At 43.6% G+C, this 25592-nt stretch overlaps 1 protein-coding gene across 1 annotated transcript in view; it reads left to right on the forward strand.

The window, feature by feature from the left end:
* The window catches only part of tmtc1 (transmembrane O-mannosyltransferase targeting cadherins 1), a 169837-nt gene that overhangs the window by 10892 nt on the left and 133353 nt on the right, over window positions 1–25592 (forward strand). Inside the window, exons 2-4 of the mRNA XM_059977827.1 lie at window positions 10027–10204; window positions 15108–15181; window positions 18511–18687. Of these exons, the coding sequence (XP_059833810.1) occupies window positions 10027–10204; window positions 15108–15181; window positions 18511–18687 (429 nt within the window). The remainder of the gene's footprint in view (window positions 1–10026; window positions 10205–15107; window positions 15182–18510; window positions 18688–25592) is intronic.

Raw genomic sequence — 25592 nt, forward strand, 5'->3', positions numbered from 1 at the left:
TAGAAGAATGAGGTGGGATCTAATTGAAATCCATCAAGTGTTGAAAGATCTAGACAGAGTGGATGTGGAGAACATGTTTCCTGTAGTGGGTAAGTCTAGGACCTGAGTGCACAGACTCAGAATAAAGGGACATTCACATAGAATGGATATGAGGGGAATTTCTTTAGCCAGAGGGTGGTGAATCTGTGGAATTCATTGCCTCAGGTGACTGTGGAGGCCAGGTGGTCAGGTCGATTCTTGATTAGTCAGGATGTGAAAGGTTATGGGGAAAAGACAGGAGAATGGAATTGAGAGGCAAAATGGATCAGCCATGATTAAATGGTGGAATGGACGATGGGCTGAGTGGCCTAATTCTGCTCGTCCCTCTTATGGTCTTATTGACCTGTCCTGCCGAAGGGTCTCGGCCTGAAACATTGACTGTGCTTTCTTCCATACAGGCTGCCTGGCCTGCTGAATTCCTCCCAATATTTTGCTCGGATTTCCAGGATCTGCGGATTTTTTCTTATTTATGATTGATCCTGTTATCATTGGGAATCAGAATCATAGAACCAAGATACAGCTTAGTTAAGCTCTTATTGAATGTTTTAAGTGTTCTGAGTAGTTGAGCCCTACTCCTGCCCGTGTGTGTGTATCCCTTCATGATGCTCTGACTCAAGAAAATCACTTTTACCTTTGTGTGAAGCTCATCACATTCCTTGGGTAACAAATTCCAGTGGCCGTGATCAGTTTCACTGGGGATCGACCTTTTACATCCCACGGCCCAGATAGGACTCCAGACTACCTGATTCTTTCAGCCACCCACAGATAACTGTTCCTTTGACTGAATTGAGCAGTGATGGTGCTAGCAGGACAGAGAATTAAATTATCCTCTCTGGACTGTGGGCCTGGTGGGCAATTGTGAAAATGTGCGGGCTGTGATTGGTGTCTGGATTTTATGGAAAAGGTACAAATGAAGAAGCCCAGTGAGCATGAGATGGATCTAATGGAGAACAGGTTTCCCATCTTAGCAGTAATCAGTTGGGGTAAAAGGCTTTATAATGAGCGACCTGGCCAATACCTTGTGTTTGTCATCCCATTGAATTTTGTGGTTGCACTGGCATTTTCTTTTGGACCTCTGGTTCTAATGAGCTCCAAGCCATGATACCATAGAGCATCCCATGAAGCACGGCAAGTTCCCAAACAGTAACAAGGTCTCAGGAGGTGGGTCCTGAGCTCTCACTTTAATTAACAATTTACCTAAAGAAATCCTTTTTGGCTTTTACATCTGATCCCCCACTGATGCCTGGCTTTTCTGCTGAGGAACAAACTACCTCACAAAAAGCATTTTCAGCAGCAGTTCTCTTCATAACCTTCAAACTAAAGTGCATGCATCCCTGCCCAATGTCTAAACTCAAATCTCTGACAGCCTGACCTACTGATTGTCTGCTTCAGAAGGCTCCTCAAATCCAAGGCTTCGCTCAGCTTCTCTTTTGACTTCGGGTGGATATCATTCCTCCAGCTCTCCCGTGAAGTGTATCAGATCCCCTCACACCATGTCAATTCAATTTGATTTTAGTAATACTACCAGGTCAATGAGCACAACATTGTGCATGGTGTGAAGGAGTCAATCCTTCTTGTTTCTGGGAGTCTCTGCAAATAATATGAGAACAGAATCTCAGTTTCTTTCCCTCACCGTCCCTTTCTGTTTTGAAGTTATGTTGTATATTTTGAAGTTTATTTGTGTTTGAAGCAACAGAAGGAAATAAATTTTGGACTGGAATGAGCATGAAACCATTTATTTTCTGAGCAGCAAACATAAAAGTGCTGGTGGAACTCAGCAGGTCAGGCAGCATCCATGGATAGGAATAAAGAGTCAATGATTCGGGCCGAGACCTTTCATGGGTCTCCGGCATTTCTTGGGTCTTGTTCTGGATTTCCAGCATCGACAGAATCTCGGGCTTGCAATTAATTTTCTTGTCATTTTTTGGGATCCGGGCATTGCTGGCAGGGTCAGTGTATACTGCCTGTCCCAATTGCCCTTCAGAAGGTAGTGGGTGATTGCTTTCTTTGCAGTCTTTGTGAAGCTGCTTCCATGGAAACTTCCAGAAATAGAGAACCAGCAAAGGGTGAAGGATCAGTGACATACTTCCAAGTCTGAGTGACCTGATACTTGGAGAGGAACCAGCAAGCAGTTGTGTTCCCAGGTGCTTGCTGTTATTATGCTTGTTGTGAGAAGGGCTTGGGAGAAACCTCTGGGTTGACCTAGATATATAACTGCAGTTCATTTTGTAGATGTTGCACACTGCAGCTGCTGTTACTGAATTAATGGTGCACATTAAGGGACTGACTATTCTCTCACCTCCACTCTCACAGTAATTATCATGCTGGCTGTCAGAAGTTGTTCTGAGGAGCTGCACAGGCACGTTGAAGATGGCAAAGCTAAATTTTCTCAAGAAGAAGAGACGAAGGTGTTTTACGACAATGAGATAGTGATTGTATTTATCTTTGGCTTGCTGGTCATAGCATTTAAGGAATTGGCGAGGCCAGTCAGCATATTCTGTGCAAATGAGAATCTCTAGCATCCTGCATGAATCGCAGGGTATTACCGGGTGACGTAGACAGACTTTGAACTGTGGCAATTATAATTGAGGGTAAATTCTCCTTCTTAATGGATTTGCTGGTTGTGTAAAGATTTAACCAGGGTGTTTTGGTCCAGTGTGGTTCCTCAACCTGTTACTGCAGCTGGGGTAGATTGTGAGGGAAAGAGGCCGCCACACTGGCTGCTAGGTTCCCTTCTGCACCCTTCCATTGCTTTTCATCCTGCACACTTACTTCCCATCCTCCTTTGACATTCTTATGTGTCCTCCACACTGCAGTCAGGAGTGGCAAACCTGGTGGTCTCTGGTATCACTTCACTGTGCCCCACTGGTTTGCCCAGTTCAGATAGGGAGCATCAATCTGGTAGCGTTACAGATGAGGGCATTGTTCGCCAGAGCAAACATAAGGCAGGCCTATGGGCTTAATGTACAGATCAGGCACTATTGTATAGAAAGGAACTGAATGAACAACTTCTCTTTCTATGTTACTGTCTGCTTCATTTAGCTTTCAAGGGAGCGAAACAGAAAGTGGCATGGCAGAGAACATAGAACAACACAAATCCTTTGGCCCATGATATTGTGCTTGCTCCAAGATCAAACTAACCCTTCCCTCCAACGTAGCCTTCTATTTTTCTTTCATCCATGTACTAAGAATTCCTTACATCAATCAAATAATATTACTGTGCAAGTGGAGTCTGTGTGTGTCTTGATGTAGCCAGTTGTGTCTCTTATATGTCCTTAAACTATCTGCATCTACCATTAATCCTGCAGTGCGTTCCACCCAGCGCCACTCTCCGTGCGTTCCACCCAGCCGCCACTCTCCGTGCGTTCCACCCAGCCGCCACTCTCCGTGCGTTCCACCCAGCCGCCACTCTCCGTGCGTTCCACCCAGCCGCCACACTCCGTGCGTTCCACCCAGCCGCCACACTCCGTGCGTTCCACCCAGCCGCCACTCTCCGTGCGTTCCACCCAGCCGCCACACTCCGTGCGTTCCACCCAGCCGCCACACTCCGTGCGTTCCACCCAGCCGCCACTCCCATGCGTTCCACCCAGCCGCCACTCTCCGTGCGTTCCACCCAGCCGCCACTCTCCGTGCGTTCCACCCAGCCACCACACTCCGTGCGTTCCACCCAGCCACCACTCTCTGTGCGTTCCACCCAGCCACCACTCTTCTGCCTCCGACTTTCCCTCCCAGCACCTTGTAGTTGTGCCCCCTTGTATTAACCATTTCTGGCTTGAGAAGCAGTCTCTTGCTGTCCACTCGATCTATGCCTCATCATTTTGTATACCTCTGTGAAGTCATCTCTCATCCCCTTCTCACCAAAGAGAAAAGCCATAGCTCACTCAACCGACCCTAATACGGTGTGCTTTCTAATCCAGCCATCACCCTGGTAAATCTCCTTTGCACCCTCTCTAAAGCTTTGACATCCTTCCTAAAATGGGGCGACCAGAATGGAACACGATACTCCAAGTGTGGTCTTGCCAGGGTTTTATAGAGCTGCAGCATTACCTCACGACTCTTGAACTCAATACATTGCTAGGGTGGTTAAGAAAGCATACACACCGTATGCTTTCTTAACTACCCTAGCAATTTGCATTGTAATTTTGAGGGGTCTGTGGATATGGACCTCAAGGTCCATCTGTTCTCCCACACTCGTGAGAATCCAACCGTTAACCCTGTACTTTGCCTTCAGGTTTGACCTTCCAAAGTCAATCACTTCACACTTTTCCAGATGGAGCTCCATCTGTCACTTCTCAGACCAGCTGTGCATGCTGTCAATGCACCACTGTAACCTACACCAACCTTCCACGCTATCTAAAACACCGCCAACCTCATGTCTGCTGCAAACCTACTAACCTCCCCCTCACCCTTACTTCCACTTCCTCCTCCAAGCCATTTATAAACGTTACACGGAGAAAAGATCCCTGCAGAACACAGCTGGTCAATGACCTCCAGGAAGAAAACGCTACGTCTGTCATCACCCTTTGCTTTCTGTATTCATCCAATTCTGAATCCATGCTGCCATTTTTCCCTGGAACTCATGCCTGCTGTGGGTCCATATACACAACATTCCCTGCTCCATCATCATCAATTTGTTTTGTCACATCCTCAGAGAACTCAATCAAGCTCATGAGGCATCACCTCCCCCTCAGAAAGCCAAGCTGGACTGTCCCTAACCAAACAATGTTCAAATGCTTGTAAATCCTGCCTCTAAGAATCCTCTCTAATAGTTCGCTCACCACTGATGTAAGACTCACTGGTCTGCAACTCCCAGAGTTATCCTTATTGCTTTTTGTTAAAAAAAATTGTGTCATCTTAATTTTTTATGTCTCACTTTAAGGTCCACTCATTTTGTCTGACGTTTTGAACCATCAAACTCTTCGGAATATTTAGCTCCCAACCTGAGTTGTCATTTTAATATATATCTGCATTAGCCATTTTATCATGCCCTTTACCTCTCTCTCTGTGCAGTAATATTAATATAATTTGTTTATATGGAATGTTCCACAGGTTCATATATATTGTCTTTTACCTCGCCCTTTTTCTTTGCTATAACTCTTGTTGCCATTACAGCTGACCCCTGACACTGCCTGTGAGGGCATTTACTGATGCCGTCTCTAGTCTTGATTTTCATTCAATGACCTTTCAAAAAGCAAGAAGCAAGAAAGCTTGCTGGAACTGTGCAATGAAAACAGAATGTGGTGCAAGTACTCACAGGCCCTGATGAGACAGAAAATACTAACTCTTATTTTCACTCCCAGATGTTGCCTGAATTGCAGTATGTCACCAGCATTTTCCTTTTTTTTTTCTTAGTGCTTTCTCCCCATCTAGCTTAAAACATGGAGGCACCTTCACAGCCTCCCACAGTCTCTGGTGCTCCTGTAACTTCAGCCTTTAAGGCCAATGTGAGAGCATCCTTTAGGAGGGTGAATCCAGAGAAGCCATCCGACCCAGATGGAGTACCTGGCTGAGTATTAAATTCCTGTGCTGATCATCTGGCTGGAATTTTCTCAGATATCTTTAACCTCTCGCTTTGGCAGTCTGAGGTACCCACCTGCTTCAAGCAGGCTTCAGTTATACTGTTGCCCAAGAAGAATGTGGTAATCTGCCTCCATGACTTATTGTCCTGTAGCACTGTGATGAAGTGCTTTGAGAGGTTGGTGATGAAACATGTCACCTCGGAAAGCAGCAGGCCCTGACGGAGTACCTGATAAGGTAATGAAAACTTGTGCCAACCAACTGGTGGGAGTATTCAACAACATTTTCAACCCCTCACTGCTACATTCGGAAGTTCTTACCTGCTTCAAAAAGGCAATAATTATACCAGTGCCTAAAAAGAGTAGTATGAGCTGTCTTAATGACTGCCACCCAGTAGTACTCGTATCTACAGTGATGAAATGCTTTGAGAGGTTGGTCGTGGCTAGAATGAACTCCTGCCCCAGCAAGGACCTGGACCCACTGTAACTTGCCTATCACCACAATAGGTCTACAGCAGATGCAATCTCAATGGCTCTTCACACAGCCTTACGTCACCTGGACAATATAAACACCTATGTCAAGATGCTGTTCGTTGACTATACCTTAGTGTTTAACACCATTATTCCCATAATCTTGATCAATAAGCAACAGAACCTGAGCCTCTGTACCTCCCTCTGCAACTGAATCCTCAACTTCCTAACCAGAAGACCACTATTTGTGCAGATTGGTGACAATATCTCATCCTTGTTGACGATCAACACTGGCGCACCTCAGGGGTGTGTGCTTAGCCCACTACTCTGCTCTCTCAATACCCATGTTTGTGTGGCAAGGTATAGCTCAAATGCCATTTTTAAATATGCTGATGATACAACCATTGCTGGTAGAAACTCGGGTATAAATGTGAGGGTGTACAGAAGTGAGATATACCACCTAGTTGAGTGGTGGTGCAGCAACAACCTTGCACTCAATTTCAGTGGGATGACAAGGCTGATTGTGGACTTCAGGAAGGGTGAGCCGAACATTAATCAGTCCTCAGCAATGGAGAGAGTGAGCAATTTCACATTTCTGGGTGTGAAGATCTCTGAGGATCTAACCTGGTCCCAACATATCGATGCAGCTATAAAGAAGGCAAGACAGCAGCTATATTTCATTAGGAGATTGAGGAGATTTGCTTTGTCAATTAAAACACTCTATAACTGCTATAGATGTAACGTGGAGAGCATTCTGACAGCCTGCATCACTGTCTGGTGTGGTGGGGAAGCTACTGCATAGAGCCAAAAGAGCCAAAGTAGTGATATTAGTCATCTCCATCTTGGGTACTAGCCTCTTCAGTACTAGCTCCACCACTCCCCCCTCTTCCCCACCTTTCTCCCCTACCCTCCCTCTCCCCCACCACCCCTCTCTCCCCCTACTCTCCCCCCCCCCACCCTGTGCCTCATCCCCCTCTCCTGATGATGTCTGTGAAGTTTAGGATGACGGGTCACTGCATTGGAACTGAGATGCCAGAGTTACACTAAATTGGTGCTGCTCGAAATAAGAAATGGAGGAGTTGCAGAGACCAATGAAGATTTGTTAGGACAAAGGTAATCTAATCACCAGTCCCAACAAAACATCTGCCTCACCTCAATGGCCAGTCTCTTCCCCTCACACCCCCCAGCTCTGTGAAATTGTTTTTCACATTATTCTACGTACTCATAGAACATAACCCTTCAACATCTGGCACCTGAAATAGCATGGTGCTATTTCACTCACCTGAAAAGGAAAGTAGATGTCTGCCTGCACAAACATTGCCTTTCCTAGCATTCTGTCATTGGACTATTCCATCAGGTCAATCCCTGATTACTTCTAGTGCTTTAGCATCCTTCCTTAAATAAAAAGACAAGCACTGTACACAGTACAGCAGATGTGCTCTCAACAATGCCCTATATAACTGACAGATAATCTACTCTATTTTAATTCGATATAAGACTAAAACATTTGGTGAGTTCAATTATCCCTCCTCACCCAAACAGCTCCAAAACACGTTAATCCCCAAATCAATGAAGTTGGGCAGAGGAACTTGCAGTTAATTTCCATTGCTTTAGCTCATACAGCATGTAACACAAGGGAGCAAGAAGTGTTTTCATTCCTGCTGTCTGAATTAGATGAATTTTGTTTTCGCTTGTGGTGCAGATAGTGCCATAAGTCATATTATCTTTTGACGTGCAGTACACCATCTGGTGCATACAGAGTGGTAGGAAGGGCAAGGAGATGAGAGGTTCGGCAATTAAATTCGTTTGTGAGAGATCACTACGCGGGTCTGGCTACAAAAGTAATTTGAAAGCTTTCATCATCTGTATGAGTCTGTTTTTGATACCGAACAGCCCGAAGCACACCTGTGAGAAGCAGCCAGCTCCTACACTGAGGAGCTTATTAATGCTGACTGCTTTTTGTCCAGAGTGATCTGACCTTGTTTTTTACTGAGGTACTTGAGAGAATATCGGTGACAGTGGGCAAGAAGGTATCATGTCCCATCATTCTGGGAAGCTCTTTACTCTCCGAAGGGATCACTGAATTGAGCATTTTGATTGCAACCTTGGATTTTGTAATGGTCTGATAGCAATATTGGAAATGTTACTAGTGTTTTATTATTGTTAATCCAAGCAGCTTGTCTTGCGTACTGTTTATACAGATCAGATCATTGCACAGAGAGGGAGAGAGCAGTCGAACAATAACTGATTGCAAAATAAAGCATAACAACTAAAGAGAAAGTGCAGTTCCTGTGAGGACCACAAAGGAAGAGAGAATGTATTGAGTTGGAATTGATTTAGTTATGAAATTGTTGTATTTTTAACATTTGTTTCTGAGCTTAAGCTGGTAAAACCTGCAGTGCGGCCATAGCCAAGCACACGTATTTCTCAATCGCTAGGAGCTTGGAGCTTGGAGCTTTTGAACAATTCTTGTGGTGTTTGGTATTGTGACTTTCTGAAGGCTTACATAAATATTGCTGTGTAGGCCTAATTGTTTAATGCTATTGTGTAATGACCTTGGGATGATACCAGTTGTAGGTATTACTACTGGGACAATGAATATACTGTTCATGTTCAATGGTCTTTCACTATTGTTATTATTATTTGATTTGCTGGTTTGTCTTTTGCGCATCGATTGTTGATCATGGGTCCTGTGTAGTGTTTCAGTGGTTCCATTGTGTTTCTTTGTTCTACTGTGAATGCCCACAAGAAAATGAATCTCTGTGCAGCTTATGGTGTCAATATATGTACTTTAATAATACACTCACTTTGAACTTTGGTTTTTATTGTCTTATGTACCAAGATACAGTGAAAAGTTTGTCTTGAAAACCGTTCATCCGGATTGGGCTACTACACAGTGTATTGAGGATTACAGTCATTTCCCTGTTGTAACTCTGTGAGAAGTAATTGTTGATTTCGCCACTCCCTTTATGTTGAGAAAGGCTTCCAGTTTTTGTTGCGAGGGGGCTGGTAGAGCCTGTGGAGGCACTCAGGGTGTTTGGTGCCTTCCCCTATGATTTCCCAGCAGATTGAACGTCTTTATGGAGGCAGACGAGACTGCAGACGGCAGAGGAGGAATCTGATGGAGGAACTCGGGGGCTGAGCAGCATCTGTGGGAGGAAGGAAATTGTCCATATTGCTGAGAGTGGAGAGAGAAGGGGAGTGCTACGACAGCAGTAACGTTTATTAGTGTAATGAGGAGGGGGTGAAAGGTGACTGGCAGGTTGGGGCTGTGTGGGAGCACGTGGTTAGTGATGAGAATACAGCTTGAACTGCAAATGGACTAAGGTGACCTCTTTCTACATTCAGTGGCCACCTGTACACCTGCTCAATAACACATATTTAATTAGTCGATCATGCAGCAGCAACTCGATGCATAAAAGTATGCAAACGTGGTCCAGAGGTTCAGTTGTTATTCAGACCAAACATCAGAATGAGGAAGAAATGAGTTCTAAGTGACTTTGAACACAGAATGATTGTTGGTGCCAGATGAGGCGATTTGAGTAGCTCAGAATTCGCTGATCTCCTGTGATTTTCACGCACAACAGTCTCTAGAGTTTACAGAGAATGGTGCGAAAAACAAAAAAAAAATTCTATTGAGCGGCAGTTCTGTGGGCGAAAATACTTTGTTAATGATAGAGGTCAGAGAGAATCGCCAGACTGGTTTAAGCTGACAGGATGGCAACAGTAACTCAAATACGCAAGTATTCCAAGAGCGATGTGCAGAAGAGCATCTCTGAATGCACAACACATTGAACCTTGAAGTGGATGGGCTGCAGCAGCAGAAGACCACAGACATAGGCTTAGCGGCTACTTTATTAGGTATAGGAGGTGCCTGATAAAGTGACCACAGAGTGTATGTTGTAAGGAGATTTGGACCTCTGCACGGAGCAAACCTGTTTCTGTATAATTCAATGTAATTCGGTATCGTAATGCTGCTATTCTATGCATTGCCTTCCAGGTTAAACATCCTGTTGGGTGGTATGAACCCACTGTACTTCCACATGGTCAACGTGGGTCTGCACTGTGCTGTGACCTTGCTGTTGCTCCACACGTGTGACAAGGCCGTGTTCCGGGACCGGCGTCTTGCGTTCTTCGCCGCTGTTGTCTTTGCCGTGCACCCTGTCCACACTGAAGCTGTGAGTACCAGTCTAACATCCTGATGGAGGCATAACACCCATGTTATACTTCTGTTTTATAGATCCATAAACGTGTAATGCCTTCTCTTTATTAGAGTTCAAAACTAATTGCATTGCTATTGGCTTTTTCCGTCTAACCTGCACCCCACACTGCTCTCCTGCTCTGACCCACACCGACACATACAGTACTGTGCAAAAGTCTCAGGCACATGTATATAGCTCGGGTGTCTAAGACTTGTGCAGAGTACTGAAGTAATTTTAGGTATTGTACTGTATGTAAAAAAAAAACCCACAAATTTCATGACGTACATGAGTGATGATAAGCCAGATTCTGATATGGGTTTCTATTGTGGAGTGGGAAGGGGACAGAGAGAGGGGAATCATGGTTGGGAAAAGGGGAAGGGAGAGTGGAAGCAGTGGGATGCACCAGAGAAATATTCTGTAATGATCAATAAGCCAATTGTTTGGAATCAAATGACCTTACCTGGTGTCTTAGGATTGGGTGTACCTACAACTGTGCCACTCCCCCCCCCCACCCCCCCAATGGCAAGGGTGGAGTGCCGCAAGAAAGCCTCGTGTCCCACACCTTTTTTGCGGCACTCCACCCTTGCCATTCCCAACATCCCTTGCTCCCACCAGATTTACAAACGTGCTCTCTGCTCCATGTTGACAAATACAGTATCTTGCAAAAGTCGGAGGCACCCTACCTAAAAATGTGCTGAAGGCTTTTACACAGTACTGTATAATCCTGCATCTTGTTTCAATTCAAGCAGCCTGTCTGGTTAACGTGTGGCTCCTCTCTTACTTTGTTTCTTAAGCACTCAATCTATAAAGTAGGGATGCCCAAAAATTGGAAGGACATAAAACCACTTGATGTGAATTTTGATCAGTGAGGAGTTAAGCTGAGGAAGATCACGTGAGGTGAACAACGATGAGGAGATAAATGTTTGGAGCACTCTGCAAATTGAGGTCATGGGGGCTAGGACATAGAAGAGTGCAGCACAGGAACTACCATTGAGCACAATGCCCCATTAAACTGTCTGTAAGTGACCTCTATCCCTCCATTCCCTGCATTGTCATCTTTATCCAAAAACCTCCTCTTCAATACCAGTGTTGGATTTGTTCCACCACTACTCCTGACAACACACTCCAGACATTTACTGCTCTCTTTGTAAAAAGAGAACTGTGCATCTTCTTTAAGCATTTTTCTTCTCACTTTCCATGCATATCCACTGGAACTTGATCCTGGAAAAGAATATTCGTACTTTTGGACTGAACACCACCACAGTAGAAATAGTGGAGAGGAGTTGGGATAGACAAAGTGATCGCGATCTCACTTCCTCATGATGGCTGTGGGATTGGGATCAAATAGAAGATGAAGGCAGAAGGTAACATGGCCAAGATATCCATAATAGCCAGTTGAAGATTGTGACTTTAGTCACCATTGAGTCATGGCTGTGAGGGGAGACAAGATATAGTGTGGACTTCAACTCACTCTAGGATCTGGTTTGATTGTGCAGAGTCAGAATAGATCTATGTAAGAGAAATGAGGCCTGATAAATCTGTACCTAGCAGAATAAACAAGGAGGTACCATTAGGTGCAGGGCTTTTGAGTTTTCAGTGCCACAGAACATTAGTAAAGTTAGACACAGATTTGAGAGTAATATACTGACATAGGTTGAGGATTGGTTAGTAGGAAACAAAGTAGGACATAATGAATCACCTTTGAGGGGACTGTGACAATGGGATGATGCAGCTCTGTGGATCCAGTTGTTCACATATAGTTCAAATGAGGCCATGATATAATCTCAAAGATGTCCTGTACAATTATGTAATGCAGTTGGTAAGTACACTGGAGTTCCTTCTGTCCCCTGAAACCACAGTGTGTCTTTTTCTTTGATGATTGATGTCTGAACTGCTCCCAGGAAATGCAGAAATCCAGAGATCACCTCAGAGAGCGTAAAAGTTTCTGTTGGGGCTGTACAAGGGTTGTAATTAATTTATCACTCAATTTGAAATGGGAATTGATTTCAGTTTTAATCATATTTCCTTGTATGGTTCTACAATGCAAGAACTAACTGAACTGTATTAAAGTTGTTAAAATGCAAGGAAATATTCTCCAGGCGACATAACTTACATCCTTACCGACTATTCCCTGTGCACTTTGACTTCCATTTTGTGAAAATTCCTTATCCTTGTTTTATTTTAACTGCAAGGACATGAGTATAAATGGGAGGCAACAAAATAAGCAGAGCATAGCACAAACTTTCTTAGTTTATTATCAAAGTACGTACAGTGTGTGAAAAGTACTCACCCATCCTTGGAAGTTTTCATGTTTTATTGTTTTACAACATTGAATCACAGTGGATTGAATTTGGCTTTTTTAACACTGATCAACAGAAAAAGATTCTTTCATGTCAAAGAGAAAACCAAAGTGACCTAAATTAATTACAAATATAAAACACAAAATAATTGATTGCAAAAGTATTCACCCCATCAAGTCATTAGCAGATGCACCTTTGGCAGCAATTCCAGCCTTGATTCTATGTGGATAGGTCACTGTCAGCTTTGCACATCTGGACACTGCAATGTTTCCCCATTCTTCTTTACAGAACTGCTTCAGCTCTGTCAGGTTTCATTGGGATCATGAGTTAACAGCCCTTTTCAAATCCAGCCACAAATTCTCAATTGGATTGCAGTTTGGACTCTGACTTGGCCATTCCAGGATATTAACTTTGTTGTTTTTTAAGCTATTCCTGTGTAGCTTTGGCTTTGTGCTTGGGGTCATAGTCTTGCTGGAAAACAACTCTTCTCCCAGTTCTCTTGCAGACTGCATCAGGTTTTCCTCTGAGATTTCCCTGTATTTTGCTGTTTTCATTTCACCCTCCACCTTCACAAGCCTTCCAGGGCCTGCTGCAGTGAAGCATCCCACAGCATGATGCAGCCACCACCATGCTTCGTGGTAGGGATGGTGTATCTTTGATGATGTGTAGTATTTGGCTTAAGCCAAACATAATGAGTCTGACAGCCAAAAAAGCTTAATTTTAGTTTCATCAGACCATAGAACCTTCTAGCTAACTTCAGAGCCTCCTACATGCCTTCTGGCAAACTCTAGCTGAGATTTCATGTAAGCTTCTTCCAACAGTGCCTTTCTCTTTACCACTCTCCCATAAAGCTGCGACTGGTGAAGCACCCAGTTCTATGCGCAGTCTCTCCCATCTCAGCCACTGAAGCTTGTAACTCCTCCAGAGTTGTCACAGGTCTCTTGGTGGCCTCCCTCACCAGTCCCCTTCTTGCATGGCCACTCAGTTTTTGAGGACAGTCTGCTCTCGGCAGATTTGCAGCTGTGCCCTATTCTTTCCATTTCTTGATGATTGACTTAACTACTGTACTTCCTGGGATATTCAGTGACTTGGAAATTTTCTTGTATCCATCTCCTGTCTTGTGCTTTTCAATAACCTTTTTGAGAGTTGCTTGGAGTGTTCTTTTGTCGTCATGTGTAGTTTTTGCCAGGATACTGACTAACCAGCAGTTGGACCTTCCAGATACAGGTGTATTGTTACAACAATCAATTGCAACACCTTGACTGCACACAGGTGATCTCCATTTACATGACTTCTAAAACCAATTGGCTGCACCAGTGATGATTTGGTGTGTCATATTGAAGAGAGCGATTATGTCTGCAATCAATTATTTTGTGTTTTATATTTGTAATTAATTTAGATCACTTTGTTAGAGATCTGTTTCCAGTTTGACACAAATGTTTTACTCTGTTCATCAGTGTCAAAAAAAAGCCAAAATTCCCTTCAACACACACAAAATGCTGGTGGAACACAGCAGGCCAGGCAGCATCACGTTCTGACGAAGGGTCTCGGCACGAAACATCGACAGTGCTTCTCCTTATAGATGCTGCCTGGCCTGCTGTGTTCCACCAGCATTTTGTGTTTGTTGTTTGAATTTCCAGCATCTGCAGGTTTCCTTGTGTTTGCTCCAAAATTCCCTTTCCTGCTCTGCATTTGGTAAGTCTTTGGCAACACACAAAATGTTGGAGGAGCTCCACAGGTCAAACATCTGAGGGGAGGTAGGACAAGGTAGTAGGTGATAGGTGAAACGAGGAGAAGGGAAGGGAGTGAAGTAAAGAGCTGGGAAGTTGATTAGTGAGAGGGTAGAATCGGATAGGAGAGGGTAGAAGGCAATGGCAGAAAGGGAAGGAGATGGAGCACCGGGAAGGGGAGAGAGGTAAGACAAAAGATGAGAGGGAAATAGGGATGGTGAAGGAGAGAGGGGGCAATTAAAGGAAGTTTGAGAAATCGATGTTCATGTCTTCAGGTTGGAAGCTGCCCAGCCAACTTGATGGCCTGAACATCAATTTCTCAAACTTCCATTAATTTCCTCCTCTCTCACTCACCATCTCCATTCCCATTTCCCTCTTACTTTTTTGCTTACCTGCACATGTGTTCCTCCCCCTCCCCTTTCTTCCATGGACCTCTAACCTCTTCTATCAGATTCCCCCTTCTCCAGCCCTTTATTTCTTACACTAATCAACTTTCCAGCTCATTACTTCATTCCTCCCCCTCTCCTGGTTTCACCTATCACTCACTACCTATTGCTTCTACCTCCCCTCCACCCACTTTCTCACTCTGACTTCTCTTTCTTTCCAGTCCTGACAAAGGGTCTTGGCCTGAAACATCGACCGGTTATTCCTTTCCAAAGATCGTCCAGCATTGTGTGTGTGTTGATTTGGACTTCCAGCACCTGCAGCTTTTCCCGGGTTTGCTGTGTTTTTGGGTGGCGAGGCTGTGCGTGCAGAGGGTGTATGGGAACACGAAGGAATTGATCCTGCTCTTGCTGATATTTTGAGTTAATGATGTATGTGCTTCTGACAACTGCAATTGTTTCACAGGTAACTGGAATCGTGGGGCGAGCTGACGTATTGGCTTGTGTGCTCTTCCTGTTGGCCTTCCTCTCCTACCTTAGGTGTGTATGACTGCAGACTTCATTAATAAACTTCTCGCATGACAGTGAAGTAAAGTCCGACACCACATTTACCTTCACAAGGACCACCCTGACACACGGGGAGAGAGTGTTGTCTGTGTTTGCAGAAAATATTTTCTGTAATGTGAAATCACAACATGCGCACCTACAGTATGTCACATAAACTTAAGAGGAGTGAGTTTTCATTCCATATTCTTATTTTAGTAATTTATGAATCCTGTATGGACAAATTTCCATTATGGAAATGGCCATAATGGGGGAGTCATCTATATGAATTGTTTTGAAGTTGTATAGAAACTTTAGATTAATATTTATTCTTGATAAGTAATTACTGTTATTGAAATGTTAATTCTAAACATTATCATGAAGTCAATCTGCTCATCGTGCACACATTGAAGTTGCAGCCCATGTAAATTTTGAGACCGTAGTGTTGTGAACTCTGTCAAGCATTTGCAAGTTGCATTCACACCTTTTGGAAGGGTTTCATTCACTGCACATCCTGGAAAAAGGCTGTTAGTTTGTGGCATATATCTTGATGAAAAGATGTAGTGGAACTAGCCAGGCTTTTAATTCCCAAGTTTAGAAAATCATGCCTTGTAAAATTCAGGCCTTTCATAATCATGCTGCTGACAACTGATATGGCATACTGATCAAAGATAGCTTATATAGCAGGCTTGTGGGGGCATATATTATTATTGTTCAATGTTTCATGAAATGTTGTGGAATAAATTGACATTATGCAATTCCTAGTTTGGTTTATGTTGTATGTACTAAAAAAATTGAATAGGCTGATCCTGTTATGCTACCAGTGCAGAGAGCTGAGGTGATTCCTTCCAACCTTTCTCTCTGCTACACAAATACCATGCCATTGCTTAATTAGAAAATGTGTAGCGAAGGATAATTTCTAACTTAGAAACTTCAAACCATCATGTAGCCAGAGAACAGTCCCAGTAAACACATGGATATGTGGGTCAAGAGATCATTTAAAATTTGAGTCTTTATTTATTTTAGTGTCATTAGTGAATGTAAATTTGTCCATCAGTAAAATGGGTGCTTTGATTCTGGATGGGGTTGTAATTAAATCCAACCTACCTGAGAATGGTTACTTGTCTGTCAGAAACAGCACAGGGAGTGAAAGCATTTCTAACCTTGGTTTGCATACTAGTGTGTAAGAAACAGAAAATTTGGGTTAAATAAAATCCAAAATATGGCAAGTAAAATACAAATTATGGAAAGGGAGAGACAGGTTTAGTTCTGTTTTTCATGCCACCCACACAGATTTCATTGCAATAGTGTATTGAGATAGTACAAGAAAAAAACAATAACAGGTCATAAATTGGGGGACCCCTTCATTGAGCAGCTCCAAACCATCTGCCACAAGTGGGACATCCCAGTGGCCAAACATTCCCATTCCGACATGTTTTTAATAAAAATATACTTTATTCAAAAATAAAATTATGTCCAATAAACCATTCAATGACTCTCAGTCCTTTACAAATGTTCCCATTACAGTCTTTACTTTTGCCTTTTGCCACACTTTTGCCACCCACGTGGCACTCTGTTATTCCATATTTACATACACTTGTTCAGGGATATACACCCCGCCCCGCCCCCCCCCCACCCCTCACCTCCAGCAGGAGAAGAACCCTAGACTGTGGTCCTGCCACCCGATCCAACATGTTGATCCATGTCCTCCTCTTGTGTAAGATGAGGGCACCCTGAAGGTGGAGGAGAAACACCTTGTATTCAGTCTGGGTACCGTCCAATCTGATGGTATGAATATCGATTTCTCCTTCCAGTGAACAAAATTCCCCCCATCCCCCTTCCTCTATTCCTCACTCTAACCTTTTACTTCATCTCAGCTGCTTATTACTCCGCCATGAGTCCCCTCCTCCTTCCTTTTGTTCTATTGTCTACTCTCCCCACTGATCAGATTCTTTCTTCTCCAGCCTAGACCTTTCCCACCCATCTGGTTTCACCTATCACCTTCCAGCCAGCCTCTTTTCCCTTCTCCCAGTATTTAATTCAGGCATCTCCTTCCCCCCCTCCCCAATCCTATCAGTCCTGAAGAAGGTTCTTGGCCTGAAAAGTCAACTGTTAGTTCTCTTCCATCAGTGCTGCCTGACCTGCTGAGTTCCTCCAGCATTTTGTGCATGTTACAACAATAACAGAGTGTAACAGTTACAGAGAACATGTAGAGCAGGCAGACAATGATATGCAAGACCATAACAATACAGTTTATGAGCTCGAGTCCATCCTATTGTACTAGCGAACCTTTCAACAGACTTATAGCAGCAGGGTAGATAGATTGAATGCAAGCAGGCTTTTTCCACTGAGGCTAGGGAAGAAAAAAAAACCAGAGGACATGGGTTAAGGGTGAAGGGGGAAAAGTTTAAAGGGAACATGGGAGGGGGGGGGCTTCTTCATGCAGAGAGTGGTGGGAGTGTGGAATGAGCTGCCAGATGAAGTGGTAAATGCGGGCTCACTTTTAACATTTGAGGAAAAACTTGGACAGGTACATGGATGAGAGGGGTTTGGAGGGATATGGTCCAGGTGCAGGTCAGTGGGACTAGGGAGAAAAATGGTTCGGCACAGCCAAGAAAGACCAAAAGGCCTGTTTCTGTGCTATAATGTTCTATGGGTAGATGCTGACCTCGAGCCTGGAGGTGCCTGCTTTCAGACTTCTGTATCTTATGCTTGATGAGAGGAGGGGGGAAGAGAGAACGTCTGGGCTGCATGGGTTCTTTATGTTGGCTGCTTTGCTGAGGCAGTGGGAAATGTAGACTGGGTGTTCATGTGAGGGAGTCTGGTATCTCTGATGAAATGAACTGTGTCCACACACTCTGCAGCTGCAAAAGAGCTAACAACAGTCCTAACGTTCTTTTCCTGGAGCTATAGGATTCATACTGTGGACATTATGGTTGTGTAATAGTTAGCACAAAGCTATTACAGCTCAAGGCATTGGAGTTTGGAGTTCAATTCTGATGCTGTCTGTAAGAGTTTATACACCCAACCGGTGAGTGCATGGGTTTGTTCCAGTTTCCTCTCATATTCCAAAGATGTGCTGGGTTGTAGGGTTATTGGTCATTGTAAATTGTCATGTGATTAGGCTCAGGTTAAATCGGTGGGTTGCTTGGCAGTGTGGCTCATTGGGCCGATAGGGCCTATTCCATGCTGGATCTCTAAAACAAAATTTGATAAAAATAAAGTATCAGCTTTAGATATTGGTACAATATTGTACATGATCAGAGTGGCTGTAAATAACCAGAAGTACCGAGCAGCGTGTTTGAAGATTCTTCTCTTCTTCGCAGGAGTGTGAATTGTAATTACATCGGGGAAAAGTTTCCGCCCACCAGCTCACCAGTTTACTTATTGCTGAGCTTGTTCCTTGGGACCTGTGCGATGTTAGTCAAAGAGACAGGAATCACTGTCTTTGGAGTGTGCCTTATCTACGATCTCCTTGTTCTGTGCTCTAAAAGACTTCTGATGTAAGTTCAAACAATCTACCTGTGTGGCAGACACTTTCTTTTGAAAGAAATACTGTTTCATGAAATAATTATAATCTGTTATTTATCTATGCACTACAGTTATGCTGTTGGTTTGGCAGTAGATGCAACAGAAATTGAAGTCGACGGTATTGTTGAGAGGAAATTCACCATTTTTTTTGCTGATTAAGATTCTTATTTATTTTGAATAAACTTGCAACACCTGATAAATATGACACACTTGAGCAAACCATTTTTTTTTCTGGCCACAAGTAAGAATTGCTGGTCAAAGCAAAATTCAAGATCCATCAGATTCCTTGCATCCGTTCTGCTGCTGTTGCCTGGCAGGTGTCTTGGCTATTGGTTAATCCTTTATGAATCCTCGAGCAGCCATTCAATGCAGTATGGGTGCGGCCTGTTCCTGCTGATTTTTGCCCGCCAGAATCTGTTGTTGGCTCTAGCCACAAAGCCCTAAGGCTTGTGATGGAGGGATGGTTGGATGCTTGATTTCAAGGAGCTCTTTGTATGTTTCTCCCTTAGTTTTATTACAGATGCAATGCCGACTTTTGAAGTCTGGTACCTTGCTGGCTGAAAGCCTCTCCCTTTCCAGTTTAGCGTGTCTGAATGCGATCCATTCAACGTTCATGCCCATTGTAGCTAATTAATGTGGTGCCCAAGGCAACCAGCTACAGGGACCAGCCTGCAGAACATGCTGGATGAAAAAGCTCACGTGTTTGAACATATATCAGGTTACGGTTTACTGCTGCACAATTAAATGTTAGTTCATTTAATTAAATGTTAGCTACAGGGTGATCAGGGATGGGAGCTCAACATCCAGGGATATTCAATATTCAGGAGGGATAGACAGGAAAGAAAAGGAGGTGGGGTGGCATTGCTGGTTAGAGAGGAGATTAACGCAATAGAAAGGAAGGACATTAGCCTGGAGGATGTGGAATCAATATGGGTAGAGCTGCATAACACTAAGGGGCAGAAAACGCTGGTGGGACTTGTGTACAGGCCACCTAACAGTAGTGAGGTTGGGGATGGCATTAAACAGGAAATTAGAAATGCTTGCAATAAAGGAACAGTAGTTATAATGGGTGACTTCAATCTACATATAGATTGGGTGAACCAAATTGGTAAGGATGCTGAGGAAGAGGATTTCTTGGAATGTATGCGGGATGGTTTTCTGAACCAACATGTCGAGGAACCAACTAGAGAGCAGGCCATTCTAGATTGGGTATTGAGCAATGAGGGTTAGTTAGCAACCTTGTCGTGCGAGGCCCCTTGGGTAAGAGTGACCATAATATGGTGGAGTTCTTCATTAAGATGGAGAGTGACATAGTTAATTCAGAAACAAAGGTTCTGAACTTAACGAAGGGTAACTTTGAAGGTATGAGGCGTGAGTTAGCTAAGATAGACTGGCAAATGATACTTAAAGGGTTGACAGTGGATATGCAATGACAAGCATTTAAAGATCGTATGGATGAACTACAACAATTGTTCATCCCAGTGTGGCAAAAGAATAAACCAGGGAAGATAGTGCCCCCATGGCTGACAAGGGAAATTAGGGATAGTATCAAGTCCAAAGAAGAAACATATAAAGTAGCAAAAAAAAGCAGCTCACCTGAGGACTGGGAGAAATTCAGAGACCAGCAGAGGAGGACAAAGGGTTTAATTAGGAAAGGGAAAAAAGATTACGGGAGAAAACTGGCAGGGAACATAAAAACTGACTGTAAAAGCTTTTATAGATACGTGAAAAGAAAAAGATTGGTCAAGACAAATGTAGGTCCTTTACAGTCAGAAACAGGTGAATTGATCATAGGGAACAAAGACATGGCAGACCAATTGAATAAATACTTTGGTTCTGTCTTCACTAAGGAGGACATAAATAATGTTCCGGAAATAGTAAGGGACCGATGGTCTAGTGAGATGGAGGAACAGAGGGAAATGCATGTTAGTAGGGAAGTGGTGTTAGGTAAATTGAAGGGATTAAAGGCAGATAAATCCCCAGGGCCAGATGGTCTGCATTCCAGAATGCTTAAGGGGGTAGCCCAAGAAATAGTGGATGCATTAGTGATAATTTTTCAAAACTCCTTAGATTCTGGATTAGTTCCTGACGATTGGAGGGTGGCTAATGTAACACCACTTTTTAAAAAAGGAGGGAGAGAGAAACTGGGGAATTATAGACCGGTTAGTCTGACATCGGTGGTGGGGAAAATGCTAGAGTTGGTTATCAAAGATGTGATAACAGCACATTTGGAAAGAGGTGAAATTATCGGACAAAGTCAGCATGGATTTGTGAAAGGAAAATCATGTCTGACGAATCTTATAGAATTTTTTGAAGATGCAACTAGTAGAGTGGATGGGGAGAGCCAGTGGATGTGGTATATTTAGATTTTCAAAAGGCTTTTGACAAGGTCCGACTCAGGAGATTAGTGTGCAAACTTAAAGCATGCGGTATGGGGGGTATGGTATTGATGTGGATAGAGAATTGGTTGGCAGACAGGAAGCAGAGAGTGGGAGTAAACGGGACCTTTTCAGAATGGCAGGCAGTGACTAGTGGGGTACCGTAAGGCTCAGTGCTGGGACCCCAGTTGTTTACAATATATATTAATGATTCAGATGAGGGATTTAAATGCAGCATCTCCAAGTTTGTGGATGACACGAAGCTGGGCGGCGGTGTTAGCTGTGAGGAGGATGCTAAGAGGATGCAGGGTGACTTGGATAGGTTAGGTGAGTGGGCAAATTCATGGCAGATGCAATTTAATGTAGATAAGTGTGAGGTTATCCACTTTGGTTGTAAGAACAGGAAAACAGATTATTATCTGAACGGTGGCCGATTAGGAAAAGGGGAGATGCAAGGAGACCTGGGTGTCATTGTACACCAGTCATTGAAGGTGGGCATGCAGGCACAGCAGGCGGTGAAAAAGGCAAATGGTATTTTGGCATTCATAGCAAAAGAATTTGAGTACAGGAGCAGAGAGGTTCTACTGCAGTTGTACAAGGCCTTGGTAAGACCGCACCTAGAGTATTGTGTGCAGTTTTGGTCCCCTAATCTGAGGAAAGACATTTTTGCCATAGAGGGAGTACAGAGAAGGTTTACCAGATTGATTCCTGGGATGACAGGACTTTCATATGAAAAAAGACTGGATCGACTAGACTTATACTCACTGGAATTTAGAAGATTGAGGGGGGATCTTATTGAAACTTATAAAATTCTAAAAGGATTGGACAGGCTAGATGCAGGAAGATTGTTTCTGATGTTGGGGAAGTCCAGAATGAGGGGTCACAGTTTAAGGATAAAGGGGAAGCCTTTTAGGACCAAGATGAGGAAGAATTTCTTCATACAGAGAGTGGTGAATCTGTGAAATTCTCTGCCACAGGAAACAGTTGAGGCCGGTTCATTGGCTATATTTAAGAGGAAGTTAGATATGGCCCTTGTGGCTAAAGGGATCAGGGGATATGGAGAGAAAGCAGGTACAGGGTTCTGAGTTGGATGATCAGCCATGATCATACTGAATGGCGGTGCAGGCTTGAAGGGCCGAATGGCCTACTCCTGCACCTGTTTTCTATGTTTCATGGCTCAGTTGACAGACATTTAAAAGTATTTCAATTGATCAATTAGAACTCTGTTATTGTACCACATGATTACTTGAATGGACTAAGGTGAACTTGGATTCATAAAGTTCTGGAAATACTCAAAAGGTCAGGCAGCATCTGTGGAGAGAGATGCTAATGCTTTGGCTTAACAGTCCTTCATCAGAATTGGAAGTGAACAAGTAAGTGTTTAGTTTGCAAAGAGGAGGAGAAGGGGGGAGAACCAGAGATCTGAGATTGGATGGACACCAGTGCTGCCCTGGTGGTTATGATGGCATGTGAGACTGGCAAGTAAGTATTAATTAAAAACTGATCTGGAGGGACCTAATGTAAGTGGTTTTGTTCCTTCCCATTTCTGTTAGGGTACTGATTACACGCAGAGTGCCTATCACTGGCCATTCAGTACTGTGTGAGGGTTGTGTGTTACCACAAAGCGAAAATGACGTCTGCGGGACCCAGCCTTTGGTTGGTCAGGTTTATATGTGTAGTCACTTTAAGCAGGGTTTTGGTGGGGCTTTGGAAGACCACCACCTTTACATTGCACTTTTCTGTTGTCTGTTGATGCCAGCACTGCCAAAAGCCATATGCTGTACTGTGAGCTTGCTGAATAATTGACTGGCAGGCACCTATCAACACATTCATCACTGGCAGAATAGTGATGGATGAATGGGAAAGTACATGAGGAAGATCCCAGTTGATTGAGAGAGCTCTTCAGCAGCTCCTTAAAATAAAGAGCAACCCACATTAACAGCCATGTTTCATAAACTCAGGACGTCCCAGATCAACGGGGTAATCAGAAAGTCTGGTGCAGTCGATTGCATTGCAGAGACCTGAAGAGATAGGAAATCAATGAATCCCCCAAATGAGAGAGGAGCCAAGTTCCCTCTCTTTCCAGGATTAGGATTAGGATTCACTCTAATCCTGCCTTGGAGCCATATCCAATTACACCAGAATGGCATCTGTTCCTTCTTGATATTTGACAGCCGACCATCTCCGACGGTGTCAGTAACAAGTGCAAGGGACATCGGGTTACAGTACAAGTATTTTTAGGTTTTCATCGGTGTTACTGTGATCTGTGCATGCTGGTGAGTAGGGTCCTTTCCTCACAGAGGTAAGTATGAATCTCCTCAACTTGCTCGTGGAGGCCGTGTGAATGAGAAGCAGGAGCAAGCCGCTTGAGCTTAGCCTGATTTGAGATGATTTGGTTGTAACCTCAGTGTTCCATTCTTATCTACCTACAGAACCTCACACTCACTTGATTATCAAAACTCCATGTAGTTCTGACTTATTAAGTATTAAAGAATTAAAGCTTCCGTTGGCTTTTGAGGAAGAGAGTTGCAAGGATTGACATCCTTTTGATAGATTAGTGAGTCCCAGTCATTGTTTCCTCTTTTGAGAGAACCTTTGTCTCTCTGAGCACCCTGCTCAGCCCTCAGGATCTTGTATGTTTTGATCAAGTGCCTTTTCACTTTTCAAATACCTGGTTGATACAAGCCCAGCCTGTCAAACCTGCCATCCTGACATAACCCATTCTTTCTAAGTAAAGCTCAGAACTGCTTGCAATATGGTAACATCTTTCTTAAGTCAAGAGTATACCAGAGTGCGCAAAACTCCAGACATGCTTTCACCAATGGCCTCCTGTCACCGTTCTGCGCAGGTGTTGCTGAAACTAAACGTGTTTGCCTCTTGCAGCTAAATAAAACCCAGATGGGCATCCACATTGCGTGGTTGATCGTTATACCATGCTGAGACGGAGGAGTGGGTTAAGAACTAAATTGCTTGATAAACAGTGGTCTATACACACCAAATGTGAGCTGACAGCCTTGTCTGGGTTCTGTAAACAGCCAACTGTGTTATATTGCCTGGTTGAATACTTGAAAAGCACCGAAGCCAGGAAATGCTCCCTTGATGTGAGATGTATTCAACAGCCCTTTACAAACCTGGCAGGGCCTGGAAGTTCTCCACCACATACAGAATCCATTGGTTTTGCCTCTGGCTCTCAGCAATGAAGCCTGGTTAATTTTTAAGCTGTGGTATGTGCCTGCTCGTAAAGAAACATTACATAATACATTACATAATATAGGACAGATATTTAGCCCATTCTACTAGGGTCAGGTGACACAAGGCAGACAGAAATCAAACCTGTGATCTTATGATCAGTACAATGTCAAAGTCGAGTTTATTGTCCTGCATAGGTGCAGCTATTCAAGAACCGAACAGCTGAAGATAAATTGATGTCCTTGAACCAACTGCAGTGTGACCTCAAGCTCTACCTCCTGCCCAGTGGTAACTGTGAGAAGATGGCGTAGACTGGATAGTGGGGAACTTACATTATAGACATTGCGTTCTTGAGGCTACGCCATCTGTAAATACAACTGATTGTAAGGAGGGAAGGTCGCAGATTGAGGAATGGTTTCACAATTTATTACCAGTAGTGACCCCCCCCCAACCCTGAATTCACTGTTGATGTATGTGGTAAGTTGGCACTTATCCTCAGTGTATCTCCCAGAATACTGTAATTTCTGAGCAAAGTTTGGGCTAATCCCCATGGTGAGACCCTGTTGTGCAGGTACGCAGTATGTGAATTGTACCGAACAAACCTTGCCCAAGAAACAGCTGAGAAAATCGTTGACAGCTGGGAAAACTGGCTTAGCATGATGTCAAAACTGCCAACAATTTCACAATTTATTAGAAGTCAGTGCTTTCAAATTAAAATGAGCACAATTAACAGCTACGAACCACATTCATAAGGTATGTACTATCCAAGGCATGTCTTTGTCCCTCATAGCTCACCTTCTCTGGGAAAATAAACAGTGTTGTTCCTGTGCCAAATGTATGCAGTTGTTGCTCCATTGGGCGGATTCTCCAGCCTCGAAGTTAGCTAGTTACCAGAGTATTTGTTCAACTCCATGAGAATCTCAGCCCTGAGTGCTCTCGGGAGAAGGTTAGTGAAGAGCGGGCAGCCAGACTGCAAATAATCCAAGACTTAATGGAAATGACCTTGCTAGGTCAGGTCACTAGTATGAGATAAGGGAGTCAGCACAGATGTATTTGCAGCAATTTACATTTGACTAACTTCGGTAATGTGACCGATACTGCATATTTGGACTTCCTAAAGGATGTTCATCAAATATCATATGACACACATTATTTAATTGAAACCATTGAGATTAAAAAGATCATGACAATGAGGGTGCAAACTTAGACAAAGGACAGAAAGCACAGTCACGATGAATGGGAGCATGTTTCTATCCGTTTTCCTAATCTGCATTTCAGAAGTACATTGCTATTTTTAAAGCATTGTGTAC

This window comes from Hypanus sabinus, chromosome 8 (genome assembly GCF_030144855.1).
Source record: "Hypanus sabinus isolate sHypSab1 chromosome 8, sHypSab1.hap1, whole genome shotgun sequence".
NCBI lineage: Eukaryota > Metazoa > Chordata > Chondrichthyes > Myliobatiformes > Dasyatidae > Hypanus > Hypanus sabinus.